Below are 13869 nucleotides of genomic sequence, written 5' to 3' on the forward strand. Positions count from 1 at the left end.
CTGATAAGAACTTACTGAAAATTTTGTCATTTTTCTTAGCTATCTAACTGTGAATTGCAGCACTTCTTACTTTGAAGCTGGGCAGTTTTGATCAGAAACACTTGTGCTATCTATGTTTTGTAATGGTCATAGCTATTTTAAAATTATTTTGATCTTAAAAATTGACTGGCAGATTGTATTTGTTTTGGTGTGTTTTGAAGAGTGTTTCAGCTAGAGCACCGAGTAGGAGCATGCATATTGGTAGCAGCTAGAGAGGTTCATTTGGGTCTTTTCTGGTATTGGATTCTCCTGATATAATTCAAGATGCAGAATCTGACATACATTTATTATTTGGGTTGTTTCATTGAAACATGGAATCTTTGAGGAAGTGGAGGAGAAAAATAAGAGAAGAACAATCTTTTCCTGCCCTTTGTTCCACCCCTTTCATCTACTGCAAATATTAAGGGTCCCTTCTGGTTCAATGTGTATCTTATAATTACACTTTGAAACAATTTGGTATATACATACATGTAGCACCATCTCTTTCTAAGTGTGCTGCCATTATGTTGAAATCTACAGTGAATGTCATAAATTTGCAGTTTTTGGCTAGATTCTAGTGGCTGCTTGTGTCTGCTGGGGCTGTATCATGAATGGATAGCAGCATCCAATGTAGAAATGGGCTGATGGTGTCATGGGCCCATACTACTGATCATTCAGCAGCCATGCACCTGCATAGTACTACTCTATCTTACCTTCATACTACAACTACTCTAGACCCTTTGGTCTAGGTACTACTCTTTTCTTACCTTCATTGCTGCCATGTGGCACCTATTTATAAGAACATGGTGGGTAGGGAGATTTCTTTGCTTCGGTTGCCACTCAGTAGCAGAAGCCACATACTACATGCTGCCACTGCTATAATAAGAAGCAAAAAATTGAAATTTAGTTTTGAAATCTTAATGTCAGTAAGTGTGTGTGTGTGTGTGTGTGTGTGTGTGTGTGTGTGTGTGTGTATTATGTTGAATAGCTACAGTCCTAGCTTCCATGCCTGCCTACCACACATCCTCCCTCACCCCAGATTTGTTTTCCATGGACTTTTTAAAAACAGATGTTTAAAATATCTAATTAAATCTGAAACAGGTTGTAAAGAATTATAGCAAAAGCTTAAAGAAGTAGGGGAATGGGTAACAAACAGAAAAATCATTGTTGCTAAATACAGTGATTCACCCATGGCGGGTAGAGGACTTCAAGAATGCTATCTTACTTCTAGGTACTGAATGAAGTATTTCTAGTCAAGAAGTCTTTTTGAACGTTCCTTAAAAACAGGAGCTTTGTGTTTAACAACATCTGAAAAACCAAACAGAAAACAATGAACAACATGTCTTAAGCAAATATGCAAATATAAATGAATTGTATATCCAAGTCATCTTGTAAAAATATAACCTAACTAGGAAATGTTCAGAGGAGAAAAGCCCAACACATTATAAGAGGTAAATAATGCCCTGCATGATTGTGATGTAATGCAACAGTCCTGTGGAGTTTGGATCAAGCTATGTGACTACTCAACTTTTTACCACCATGGACCAGGCACACAGCTTCTGAAGCCATCACAAGGCCTGGGACCAACTCTGCAGAGAGAACTATGAAGCCATAGGACCCTGGGGTGGGGTGGGGAAGTGGGTGGAGGGAAGAACTAGGGGCCTCATTCCAGCAGGGGGCAGCTGGCATTCCTTCCTCTATTTATAGGCAGTGAGGAAAGTGAACAGCCCTGCCAGTTGGAGAGAGAAAGGAGGTCCATGGTGCATGAGGAGCATCTTGAGGAGGGACTATGCCCAGAATGCTGACATCACTGTAAAGACACTGGTGACAGAACATCCAGACATGGATGTCTGTGTCGTAACAACCTGAGATCCAGGCAAGAGGGGTCAAACAGCCAGTAGCTGGGGAACGCTACAACCCTGCTGCTGGAAGCAAACAAACAGAATCTGATGTCCTAGCCTCCTGTTCTCCATTTTGTGGCCTAGTATGTCGACTCCTACCCTGTTTGATATGGAGGCTGCCCCTCTGGGATGTTGATCTCAACAATCCCTTTTGAAGTGCATATTAGATGAAATCATTTCTTTAAAACAAGTTCAAAACCTGTTAATGAAAAAGGCCATGAAAGTTACAAAATTGTTAAGCTTTAGATAGAATCAGTTAGAAATTAGTCTTTGTTCTTTCTCTTTTATTGATCACCTGGGAAAGTTTGCAATTACATGCTTTGTTTTATTGGAAAAAAGAATCCGATAGAACAAACTGTTAATCCACACTGTAGTTTCCACTCTTCATTTTAATGCTCACAAGATCTGGCAAACCTTTAAACCATTCAGATAATTACAAGTTTGAATAAAGGAAAAGCAGTTAGAGAGTCGTTTCTAAAGGGTGACACAAGACTGTGCAGAAAATTCAGACATGGAGTTCAGACAGCTGAACTCTAGAGGTGGGTGGGGATATATTTCAGTATTATTGGACAACATCCAGCAATACTGAAATCAAGTATTGTTGAAATCAGTGAGAAAAGTTAGTCATACTAGCTTAAGTCCTATTAATTTCAGTGATGCTTAGTCATGACTAACCTGGTCTGAATGTGGTCAGTGGCTTGTCAGTTGCAGAAAAAGGTAGAGTGAAAATCAGTGATAGTGAAACATAGTTCTTTTGCCAGTAGAGAGAACTGGTTCAAAATTCCCAGCTTATTTTGGACAGTATAAAAAGGAAAGTTGAGATAAAACAGAGGAAATCTCATTCATCCACACAAATCCATGTTTAGGAACATAAGAATATCCCTGCTGGATCAAGCCCAAGGCCCATCTAGTCTAGCATCCTGTTTCACACAATGGCCCACCAGATGCCTCTGGAAGCCTACAGGCAGGAGTTGACGGCATGCCCTCTCTCCTACTGTTACTCCCCTGCAACTGGTACTCAGAGGCATCCTGAGGCTAGAGGTGGCCTATAGCCCTCTGACTAGTAGCTGTTGATAGACCTCTCCTCCATGAAGTTATCCAAACCCCTCTTAAAGCCATCCAGGTTGTTGGCTGTCATCATACCTTGTGGCAGCGAATTCCACAACTTGATTATGCGTTGTGTGAAAAAGTACCTCTGTTAGTTGGTCCTAAATTTCTTGGCAATCAATTTCATGGGATGACCCCAGTTCTAGCGTTATGTGAGAGGGAGAAGAATTTCTCTCTATCCACTTTCTCCACACCATGCATGATTTTATAGACCTCTAGCATGTCTCCCCGTAGTAATCTTTTTTCTAAACTAAATAGCCCCAGGTGTTGTAGCCTTGCCTCATAAGGAAGGTGCTCTAGGCCCCTGATCATCTTGGTTGCCCTCTTCTGCACCTTTCCCAGTTCTACAATGTCCTTTTTCAGACGTGATGACCCAAATTGTACGCAGAACTCCAGGGGTTGCTACCTGGAGTACTATTTCATTTCATCCACACAAATCCATGAAATGTTTCATTTCATCCACACAAATCCATGTTCTATTTTAAGGAGCAACAATTGCAGCAATATCTGTATTTATTGCTGCTGTCTAGCAGACATTACTTCTTACAGTTTGAAAATACTGATGTTGATATGTATGCAGCCTTTTAATGACTGATTATAACAATTTATTTCTCTGAAGGAAGAGGAATTTGCAAATTAAAGTAAGCCATCAAAAAAGAAAAAGAAAAAAGAGAAGACGTTTTGTTTCCTGCAGAGTATTTAACTATGAAATCATGACTCTAGGAGTTTCTAATGATACATGTTCTGCATTTAATGATCACAGCTTTGATGTGTCATTCTAAATGTATTTAAACTTCTTTATGCAAATATAGAAAATGAAATACAATTCAGAATACTGAAACAACTGTACAGCAGGCTTTTCGTTCCTTCTGCTTCTACTTCCCGGTAGAGATGCAAAAAATAATTCCAAACAATAATAAATATATAAAAGACAGGTTTGAACTTCCATTGTTTGACCACAGTGACTTTGTGTGAAGCTTTAGAGGCAGCCCAGTATAGCAAAGGCAACTTAATTGATTTTTGTTGTCCTGCTAATAAGTCCCTGGAGTAGCCTCTCGTAAAGAGAGACCTCATGAGGGAGCTTGTTTCTTCTGGTGGTTGTAGAAGTGGCTCAGTTGAGCAGATCTATGCTTAACTCTCCCTGCCAAGCCAGACTGAACCATTCTTAGATACTGTGAGGTGATTTGAGTTGAACAAAAAGTTCCATTTGCACAAGAGAGGGACCAATTTTGCTGATCTCCCTTTTCTCTCTTGCAGTCCCCTGTACTCTTACAGATCTATTCCTGAGGGCCCCTTGACCCTCAAGGACATAGTCTGGGAAGCTCACGGGGCTGCAAAGGAAAGACGGGATGGGCAAAAATAACTCCTGGTCCAAATGGATCTTCTTCTGTTTGCAGAAGTCCTAGTTAGAATCCAGCCCACTCTCTCTGTGTTCAGGCTTTAGACAGGCAAGGCTGAGCATGGAGAATTAAGACTAAAAACCTGATCACTTAACTCCAAAATTCGTATTTCATTTGTGAGTCACACTTGTTCTCTGTTGCTATCTGTTCTTCAGTCCATCATGTCCTGCTCTTGTAAAAGCACTATCAGTATTAACGGAGACATCACAGGAGTGGCACTTGATGATGTGTTTCTTTAATAATAATCTGATAGCTCATATAGTAATATATTTTGTTTGATTAATTTTTGTATTGTTCTCAGTTTGACAATGAAAATCAATAAAATTTATTTCCCTTACTTGCACTTCCTTGTTCCTGCTAAAGTATTTGAGGTTTTTAAAGCTGTAATAACTTGATCCTGCTTGAACAGTGTTATTTTCCTCAGAATTTTAAAACATGTTCCTCAATAAAAATTAATCAGCCACTTAATAAGTTGTTAAAAGAAGTAGTATTTTTGAGAGGAAATGTTTAATAATTGTTTGACTTGATCATTGAGTAAGATCATTTACTCTGTCTGATGCTTTAACTTTTCTTTATTTAAAGGCTAATTGTCTACAGCAGAAGTTCTCATCTGGGTCCCTAGATGATGTTGGTCTAGAATTCCCATCATCCCCAGTCACAGTGGCTGAAGGGCATTGTGGCTGGGGATTATGGGAGTTGTAGTCCAACAGAACCCATGGTCTACAGAGACATCGTCTGCATAACAATTTTGGATTAGGCCCTAAAGCCCGAGAGTAAGCCCCACTGAACACTGTGACTTACTTCTGAGTAAGCTTGCATAGGATTGTGCTGCATAGCTATTGCAACATATCAGCTGGAAAATATAAAACTATAAGTTGCTGTTCCTTGAAATTAGAGATGTTACCCTTCTGAAATAAAATTAATAGGGTTAGGTATTGAAGAATTATCTCCATCATTATATGCACATTTTATTGGATCAGTAGTTTGATGCTTGATATGATTTATCTAATTATCCATCTTCCATGCTGAATGAGTAGTTTGATACTTGACATGATTTATGCAAGTATCCATCTTCCAGCTGTGAAAATCATATATCATGGCTCTGTTAAGATTAATAATTGGTAACCCCAAGTGTTGTGCACATAATAGAAGCATTAGAACTCCTATTCATAATGCACTTTTGGTGCATGCTTTTGGGCATGGATGGGGGAGTTGCAGAGGGTAAAAGATCACTGCACATCTCTATTCCTAAGTTGTTCCTGTATTTTTTCTCCAGTGGGAGGACACTGGAAGAAATTGAGATGGTGAGATCTTTGCATATTTATCTGAAAGCAAATGAATGCTGTTTGGAAAATAAGAATGCTGTTCCAAATCTCTTAAATGTTTACAATTTTGCAAAGGGTTATAGGTTCTCTTTCCATGGGAGGGCATATAATGCTACATTCACAAAATCAAACCTATGCATATTAATTAACCCAAAACTACTTTTGCTTGGTTCTGTAATCACAATCATTAATGCAGAACTGAACACTCGTTACATCTACTGTATAAGCAGGCATTGAAGGTGGTGGGAAAGCATCCACTTCCCCCCACCACCCCATTTAAACACTATGATAGAGAGTTGGTCTTGTGGCAGCAAGCATGAATTGCCTCCTTTACTAAGCAGGGTCCACCCTGGTTTGCATTTGAATGGAAAAATACATGTGTGAGCACTGTAAGATATTCCCCTTAGGAGATGGGGCTGCTCCAGGAAGAGCACTTGCCTGCAGAAGATTCCAAGTTCCTTCCCTGGCATCACCAAGATGGGGCTGGGAAAGACTCCTGCCTGCAATCTTGGAGAAGCCGCTGCCAGTCAGTGTAGACAGTGCTGAACTAGATGGACCCAATGCTCTGACTTGATATAAGGCACAAGTAATCTGCATTAAGTGATCATGAAAGGAGGTTCAGCTGTGATGGAAAACCAAATGGGCTGTAAGTAACGGCTTTCAGAAAGCGTATTTGTTCTAAATCAGCCTTGTAACTTGCTGATCCTTTGCTTGGCTTTAACATGGATCATTGGCACCTGGGCAAGCACTGGAATAGCAAGCTGCATAGCTTGGTGTCTGCATATGCAGAATGCTTTCATTCTGTCCCAAGAGGAAGAATTTGAGCAGTGTCTACAGCCAACCTAGTGCTGTCCTATGTTCAACACAGGCCGGCACTAAGCAAGCAGTAAATGCAACGATGGTGTCTTTCGTCCTCTTTTTGCTTCATAAGGCTACCAGCCATTTAAGGCTAGAAGGGATAGGAGCAGAGTTTCAGCACAGTGTCGTGGCTATTATGAGAAGCAAGAGCAGCAACAAAGGACAGGGGGTAGGCAACCCCCTCTTAACACTATTTTCTGCAAGTCTCTTCTAAGAGCTGCTAAGACTTGTGCAAATGTTAAGCTTTTATTAAATTGTCTAGCCTGCCTGATGAGGAGAGACCCTTTTCTGGCACAAGATAAATGAGCAACTGTGCCTTTTTATGTGCCGAAGCAAACCTTTGCAATAACCATCTAAAGCAGTTATATGATTTCTGTGTACGAATGGTATCAGCAGCAGAGAAGATTAAATGGTCTGTTTTTGCGGATAGAATTGGAGAAGTCTGCAGAGGATGAAAGGAGGAAAAATTTTTCAAGGCATCCAGGGAAGAGAATGCATGTTGGCAGGGGATGAAATTAATATGATAAAGTTGCCACCCGGTAGGGCTTTTCATGGATACTCTTTCTGTGGAAGGTATATTCTGAAGTGTAGGGTTGCACATGGGGATTTTTTCAGCTTGGCCCTCACTTTGAAGATGGTTTGGGAACTTCAACTAGATCAGAATATGGCTGCGAGGGCTATGCCAGTATGGACACTTCTCACCATCATTGAAAGATCAATATCCATTCAGAGTGCTGGTTTTAAGGTGGGGTAAGGTAGTGGCAAGCAGAGGCAGGGCTGCTGCTAGTTTTTGACTCTTGCAGCTGATTAATATATATTTTTAAAAATTATTGGTATGTACTTTTTTGGTTGCATGTAGGTGTGGCTATGCTGGTAGAAAAGCAACTAAAATCGTTTTAAATAAATAAATAAAAATATCCACGTTCTGCACACATTAATGGTCTGACGATTATCCTGATATTTGCTACCAAAGTTTGTTATTCCAGACACATGGACCAATTTTTCATATATAATTATATGCATTTCTCACAGCAGATAAATTTTCTGAAAATGATACAGCAGAAGGTGGGCAAGGTATTTAGAATAGAACAACAAAATTGAAAACTATAGGTTGTCACTAACCTACAGTATGTATTAAAATGATGTATTAACTTGTAATTAATTTTCATTTTGTACAGCATGTCCACCACCATTGGTGGACATGCTGACTTTATATGAAGTCACAAAACAATATTTTGTTAAAAAATTTACCATTTTAAAGTAGTTGAGCTCAATTGTAAATTAAAAAGAACCCCCTCAAATTTTCCTTCAAAATTCTTGGTGTAGGGACTTCAAAACTACGAGTGGTGAAAAATCTAATAAACGTAGTACTTTTGGGGTGTCGCTTTTTTATTTCCAGACTTTTTATCATCACTTTTCAGACCTGTCAGTAACTATGTATGCCTAGGAGGACCAGTGTTGCCTTTCCACTTGATGAGCTAATTGTGTAATTAAAGGGATAGCCTTTTCATGTAGCATGCGCAACTCTGTACCATGAGCTTTTGGGTTAGAATAAGGTTAGTACCTTTGCCCCAGTAGACTCTAACCCTGTTCAGGTATTCAGCTCTACCCACTTACAAGCCCTGAAAGCAGGTCTCAAGACATCCCAGCACGTCATTCATCCTCTCCACCTTGCTGCTCCTGGTTACAGTAACCAGGACTGTAACAGGTGATGCCTCTGTGATCATCAGCCTAGAACAATCCAAGCTGCTGATCACAGAAGAACCTGCCATCACAGTTAGTGTTTTCCTCTGCAGACAAATGCCATTGTAACCATGAGCAGCAGGGTGGAGGGGGTGAGTGACATGCTGGGGCTGGTCAGGTTTCTGCGCTTGTGAGTACAGTTGAATGCCTGAACAGAACTTCTGTCTTTAACAGCTGTAAGACAGGCTGGAATTCAAATGGTGAGCTTTTCCTAGCATAGCCTGCCATGCAGCTATTAAAGACCTAGAGGAAATAGTGGTAGTGCTAGGATAGTTGCTGTAAACCTCAGTAAACAGGTAAGTGATTTTATGGGTATGTGTACAGTTTTTAACAGAACTTTATCAACAAAGGTTCTATCCAGTCCCGTGCTTATTATTGTACTTGTGATACAGTCTGTGAATATTCTCAAAATCTTCTGTTGGGAGTGTGCTGAATTAGTGTCAGAGTGCACAGTGCTTTCCAAAGCTGATACTTAACTATAGAGCTTAGATGTAGTGGATAACATTTTTAAGGAATGTTACAAAACTTAGCTGATTATACAGACAAATTACTGTACAAATCATTTATTTTAAGACATATTTAGTTGCATATCTTATACCAGTCGAAAACTTTAACTGGTGGCTTCCCCTCAAGCAGCTCTAGGGACAGCTTGACAGAGCGATCAATCCACAGCATACGCAGTAAACCACGATCTCAGGCATCTGCAGAAAGAAGCCATAACAATGTTATTGGTTTAAACATAGATGTGCCCAAATGTAGCAGAAAACAATGCCCAAACACTAGGCCTGCAGGTCTAAAGTTGAGGCATACTGGGAGAAAATTCAATTAAAATAAGAGTACATTAAATATGTACAAGATGAAGCTGGAAGTATTTCCCCCTGAAAGCAAGTTGTCGTTACACTCATTTGATACCTGCCATGGTTTTGTCTTACTCTGTTAGTTTCTATTTATGAGTTTGTTTTCAATTCCAAAGAAAACTACTTTAGAACATCTTTTAAATAAATCTGGCTATTTTGCTTTTTAAAATAAAGCCCAGTCCCATTGAAATGCTGTGGTTGTCAATACTGAAAACTCAAAGGTCCTTTATGGAGGTACTGAAATCCTCATTCCCTGTCTCCAAAAGAATACTGATAAATGAGTGGCTGAAAGCTTTGACAGTATTGTTCACACTCTCAAGGTTGTTTGTTTCATATGCCTTTCTGACTATAAATAGTAAGGCTGTCTAATGAAATCCTTGAAATTAATTTGCTGCATCTTTTTTAATGAAAGAGCCTTTTTTTTTTTCAGTCTCCCAACAGCTTGGAGGAAATTGAGTTTTTTTAAAAAAATAAAAAACCTTCTATTTCATTATCTTCAGCCGCATGTGTTTTTTTCCACCACCCCTTCTCCCCTCACCCCTCCAGAAATCCTGAAAGAATATACCAGGCCAGATGTGGAATGTTTGGAATTGTTTGCCCGGAATTTGCAGCCTGGATGGACCAGTTGGGGCAATGAAGTTCTCAAATTCCAGCACATCGATTACTTCAGTGCTTTGCGAAATAAAATAAAAAATGACTAGGGTTGCCTAAGTATTTTTGTATTTCTGGACTTTGCCATCATACTACATGGAGTGCAGCATGAATACAATGGAGGGGAAGCATTGTTTTAAAATCCTTATGATAACATTATGACATGGACATGATGGATTTTGCAGCCATCTTGTAGAATTTGATCATTTGGGCCACCGTGTAGATAACAGTCCTCAAAAACCGAACGTGTCCTTTGCAATTGGGATCCAGAACTGTATGTACATTGGCATTATTCCATGTAGATCTCACCATGGGTTGTCAAGTGATTTGTGCATGAGTGAAAGAGAAGAGTGTGAATGTAAGCAAGGAAGGGATATTCCGTCTTCTATGCTGCCAATAGATTTATTTCCAATACTGTGTTACACCTGTAGGCCCTGTTACAGATGTGTTTCTCATGAATATGAGTGAGCAGTAAACCATGTGCGGTGGCTCAAAGTAGGATGGAATTATGGATCACAAAATGATTGGGAACATTTATCCATATACATTTGAAGTGCTAGAGATAGGAATTGCATATGCTGAACAAGCACCAAATCCAGTGCATGCTAACAGTGTGTTAGGTGCCATACATGTGGTTCTCCATAGTACTGGGAACCATGTATGCAGTTTCAGCCTCATCTGTTATAAGGATGCTTAAGAATGTATTGTCTGTCTACAAATAATACACAGTCCTAACTTATATGCAAAGATTGGAAGTTGCACATCTGCCATGCTTGGTAAATTGTTCCTTCTATATTTTAAAATGTTACATATTCTTCTTTTTTAACATCTAAACTTCTATTTTGTAATCAGAGTCTTGCTGTTCTATAACAATTTTTACATTTTATTATTTAATGAGTTCCTTTCTGTTTAGAAAAACAGGCTTTTGAACAATGTAAGATTTGAGCTGGAAATTATTATTAATGGCTGACATCCTAACACAGCATGCCTGTGCCAAACAGCAGCACACATACAGTACTAAAACCTATGCTACATACAGTACTAAAACCGCTTCTGAAGTGTGGGAACTCTTGTGCAGGAATGCAGTTCTTTGGGAGCTCTCCCCACACTCTGGAAGCACTCTCTTACAGCAGAAATGCATCCCTGAACCTCAGGGCTTGTTTCCATTCTAGCAGAGTGCTTCTGGAGCATGGCCAGACGTCTGAAATAATTACTCTTGCACAAGAATGCCTACACTTTGGAAGCACAGGGACATTTGTGGGGGCTAGTGCTGCATGTGTGCTGGTGTTGGGAACGTTTACAGTGCATTAGCCAGAGTGTCAGCCAGTATTTCTAAGGCTCCTATTATTGTTGGCCACTTCACAAGTATTTAAAAAGACAAAAGGATCATGACCTTGATCCAGCCAAAGTTAGTTGTGATTTTGTCACATTGAAAGCAACAGGACTTAAAATGATTGTAGCCGTCTTGTTCTGTTGGTTTCATTAGGATTTGGATAGGTACCCAGGTCTTTATTTTAATGCGTTCTTTTTCCCCTGACACTGAACAAGAAGACTTTTCATTGAATATGTATTCTTTGAAAGTTTGCTCTTCTTAAAAAGATGTTCTACAATAGTTAGAAAAATAAATTATTATTTTTTGAATGATTAACTGTGTATGTCCTTCTCTCTCCTTTGGGTTTGCTTTGACAAAAATACTGTAATGAAAATTACCATATGTATGTATGTATGAAAGACTGCATAAGAAGAAATATCTTAGGAAGAAATAACCATTATTTAAAAGAAAGTGGAATAAATCTTATTCTACTACAAATTAGATAAACTTTGGATTGTTCAGCATGCTGTTAAATTTTTAAATAAGCTCTGGATGTTCACGCTGACTTTTTTGTACTTTAATAATAAAAAATCAATTTCAAGAATAATTTTCTTGATACATTATTTACAAGCCTTTTATTTTTCAAGTTGTGCATTTATTTGATTTAAGATGTTTTGTTGTTTTTATCTGGTGGGACCAACAAGGCTAAAAACATGCCTTTTTTGTGGGGGTGGGTGGGTAGGAATGCAGGATGCAAACGAATTAGAAGGAAATAATCTACTAATTCATTTTTTTTCTTCGATTTTCTTCATAATGACTAGGGGGGTACACCACAAAGTCACTGTCCGAAAGATCCTGTTGGTATTTCCAATGGAATTGCTGGTCCCCCCACAAACACCATACCCTATGCTGGTTGCTTTTGAAGCTCAAAAGTGACCTTATGGCTCCTTGGCATGCAGAGTTCATTTTGTACTCTAGATTTTGACACAAGCCTGCATATAGGAGGCAATTAATTTCTGTGTACTTATAAACAGGTAAAGAATTCTTGCATGTAGCAACTGTGTAGTGTGGCCCTTACATATTTACTCAGAAGTAAATTCCATTGGTTCAACTGGACTCATTCTCAAGTAAATGTGCACAAGATTGCAACCATAATCTACAACAGGTTCCCAACCTTGAATTCCCAGATGTTGTTGGAGTACAACTCCCTTTGGCCATTGGAGTTTTACTCCATCAACATCTGGAGAATGGAGGTTGGGAAACTTTGATCTACAGCTTTTAGTAATTTATATTTTTCCTTTAGTGTTGTACCCACTTCACAGAATATTGCCTTGTCTTCCAGTCTGAGTTGTTTTTCACATACATATCATTGGTTTTTGCTACATGTTGTAGGGGAAAGTTTTTGACATCTGCTGTCAGCTGGAAAATGCTTCTGAGTTCCAAGTTGTAACTAAAATGTTATGTTCTCATATCTGTTTTGAAAGATACCTCCCAGCTCAGGATCCTTGTATGTTTCATTGTCCAAAGCATTAGCCTGGCTCTCAGAGCCCATTCTCTTCCAAAACAGAGCACAGTAACATGTCTTCTATCATCTACCAATATATCTCTTACTCTTCATATAGACAACCATTTTCTTTGTCTTCATAATGAGCAGCGAATACGCCACATAGTCCCTATCTAGAAAGCTATTTTAAAAGGTATTTGGGGTCTGTGTACATAGGAATCTGCCATCTACTGAGAGACCATTGGCTTATCTATGTCAGTATTGTCTGCTCTGAGTGGCAGTGGCTAACTAGGGCTTCAGGCAAGAATTTTTCTCAGACCTATCTAGAGATGCCAAGGACTGAAGCTGGGACTTTCTGCATGTTACCACTGGGCTACAGCCCCAGTTCAAGACACATTGAAAGTGTGTCAGGATGTTCATATTTGTATGTGCTGGGATGATATTATCCATACCTTCATTCACAAGTATGTTTGTGACAGAGAACATGTATGTGATAGTGGATCAAACTCTAGAAACTTCTGGGGAGGGATTTGCTAAAAGTTTCTAGTGTAAAACAAGTGCAGTCAAGATAAGAGAGATATAGTACGGAGATAACTTATGAAGAGTGGAACTCTGGGAAGGTTAGAGAGGAGAGCTGGTCTTGTGGTAGCAAGCATGACTTGTCCCCTTAGCTAAGCTGGCTCTGCCCTGGTTGCATATGAATGGGAGACTAGAAGTGTGAGCACTGTAAGATATTCCCCTTAGGGGATGGAGCCGCTCTAGGAAGAGCAGAAGGTTCCAAGTTCCTTCTCTGGCTTCTTCAAGATAGGGCTCAGAGAGATTCCTGCCTGAAACCTTGGAGAAGTCACTGCCAGTCTGTGAAGGCAATACTGAGCTAGATAGACAAATGGTCTGACTCAGTATATGGCAGCTTCCTATGTCCCTATGTAAGGTTTAAGAGAGAGATACAGTGAATGGCTAGATTCTAACAATCACAATCCAAGGAAATTACCAAAAGAAGAAATCAACAATAACTCAGTGTAAACAGGCCTGTTCTGACTTAAATGCCTGAGGAACATGTGAAGGAGAGAATAGCGTTAAACCATTTTTATTTTGGTCTTTGCTCAGAGCTTGTGAAATTGTACTCCTTTCCCCACACCCCACCCCTTAATTATCCTTTTGTTTTTAATATAAGTGGTAGAAATTCATCCTTT

The 13869-nt window shown here is 39.4% G+C and overlaps 1 protein-coding gene and 1 long non-coding RNA gene across 3 annotated transcripts in view; one reads left to right on the forward strand and one right to left on the reverse strand.

Annotated features, from left to right (window-relative positions):
- Positions 1-11805, forward strand: part of METTL4 (methyltransferase 4, N6-adenosine) — a 33936-nt gene extending 22131 nt beyond the window's left edge. For both annotated transcript variants that reach the window (XM_053249113.1, XM_053249112.1), the window contains one exon: positions 9756-11805. In XM_053249113.1, the coding sequence (XP_053105088.1) occupies positions 9756-9910 (155 nt within the window). In that variant the 3' untranslated portion in view covers positions 9911-11805. The remainder of the gene's footprint in view (positions 1-9755) is intronic.
- Positions 1165-8289, reverse strand: LOC128324484 (uncharacterized). The gene is made up of 2 exons (XR_008306893.1): positions 8227-8289; positions 1165-1326 (listed from the first exon to the last, which is right to left on the reverse strand). It is a non-coding gene; the product is annotated as an uncharacterized LOC128324484 (long non-coding RNA).
- Positions 11806-13869: the final 2064 nt, after the last annotated feature.

This window comes from Hemicordylus capensis, chromosome 4, assembly GCF_027244095.1.
Source record: "Hemicordylus capensis ecotype Gifberg chromosome 4, rHemCap1.1.pri, whole genome shotgun sequence".
Classification (NCBI taxonomy): domain Eukaryota; kingdom Metazoa; phylum Chordata; class Lepidosauria; order Squamata; family Cordylidae; genus Hemicordylus; species Hemicordylus capensis.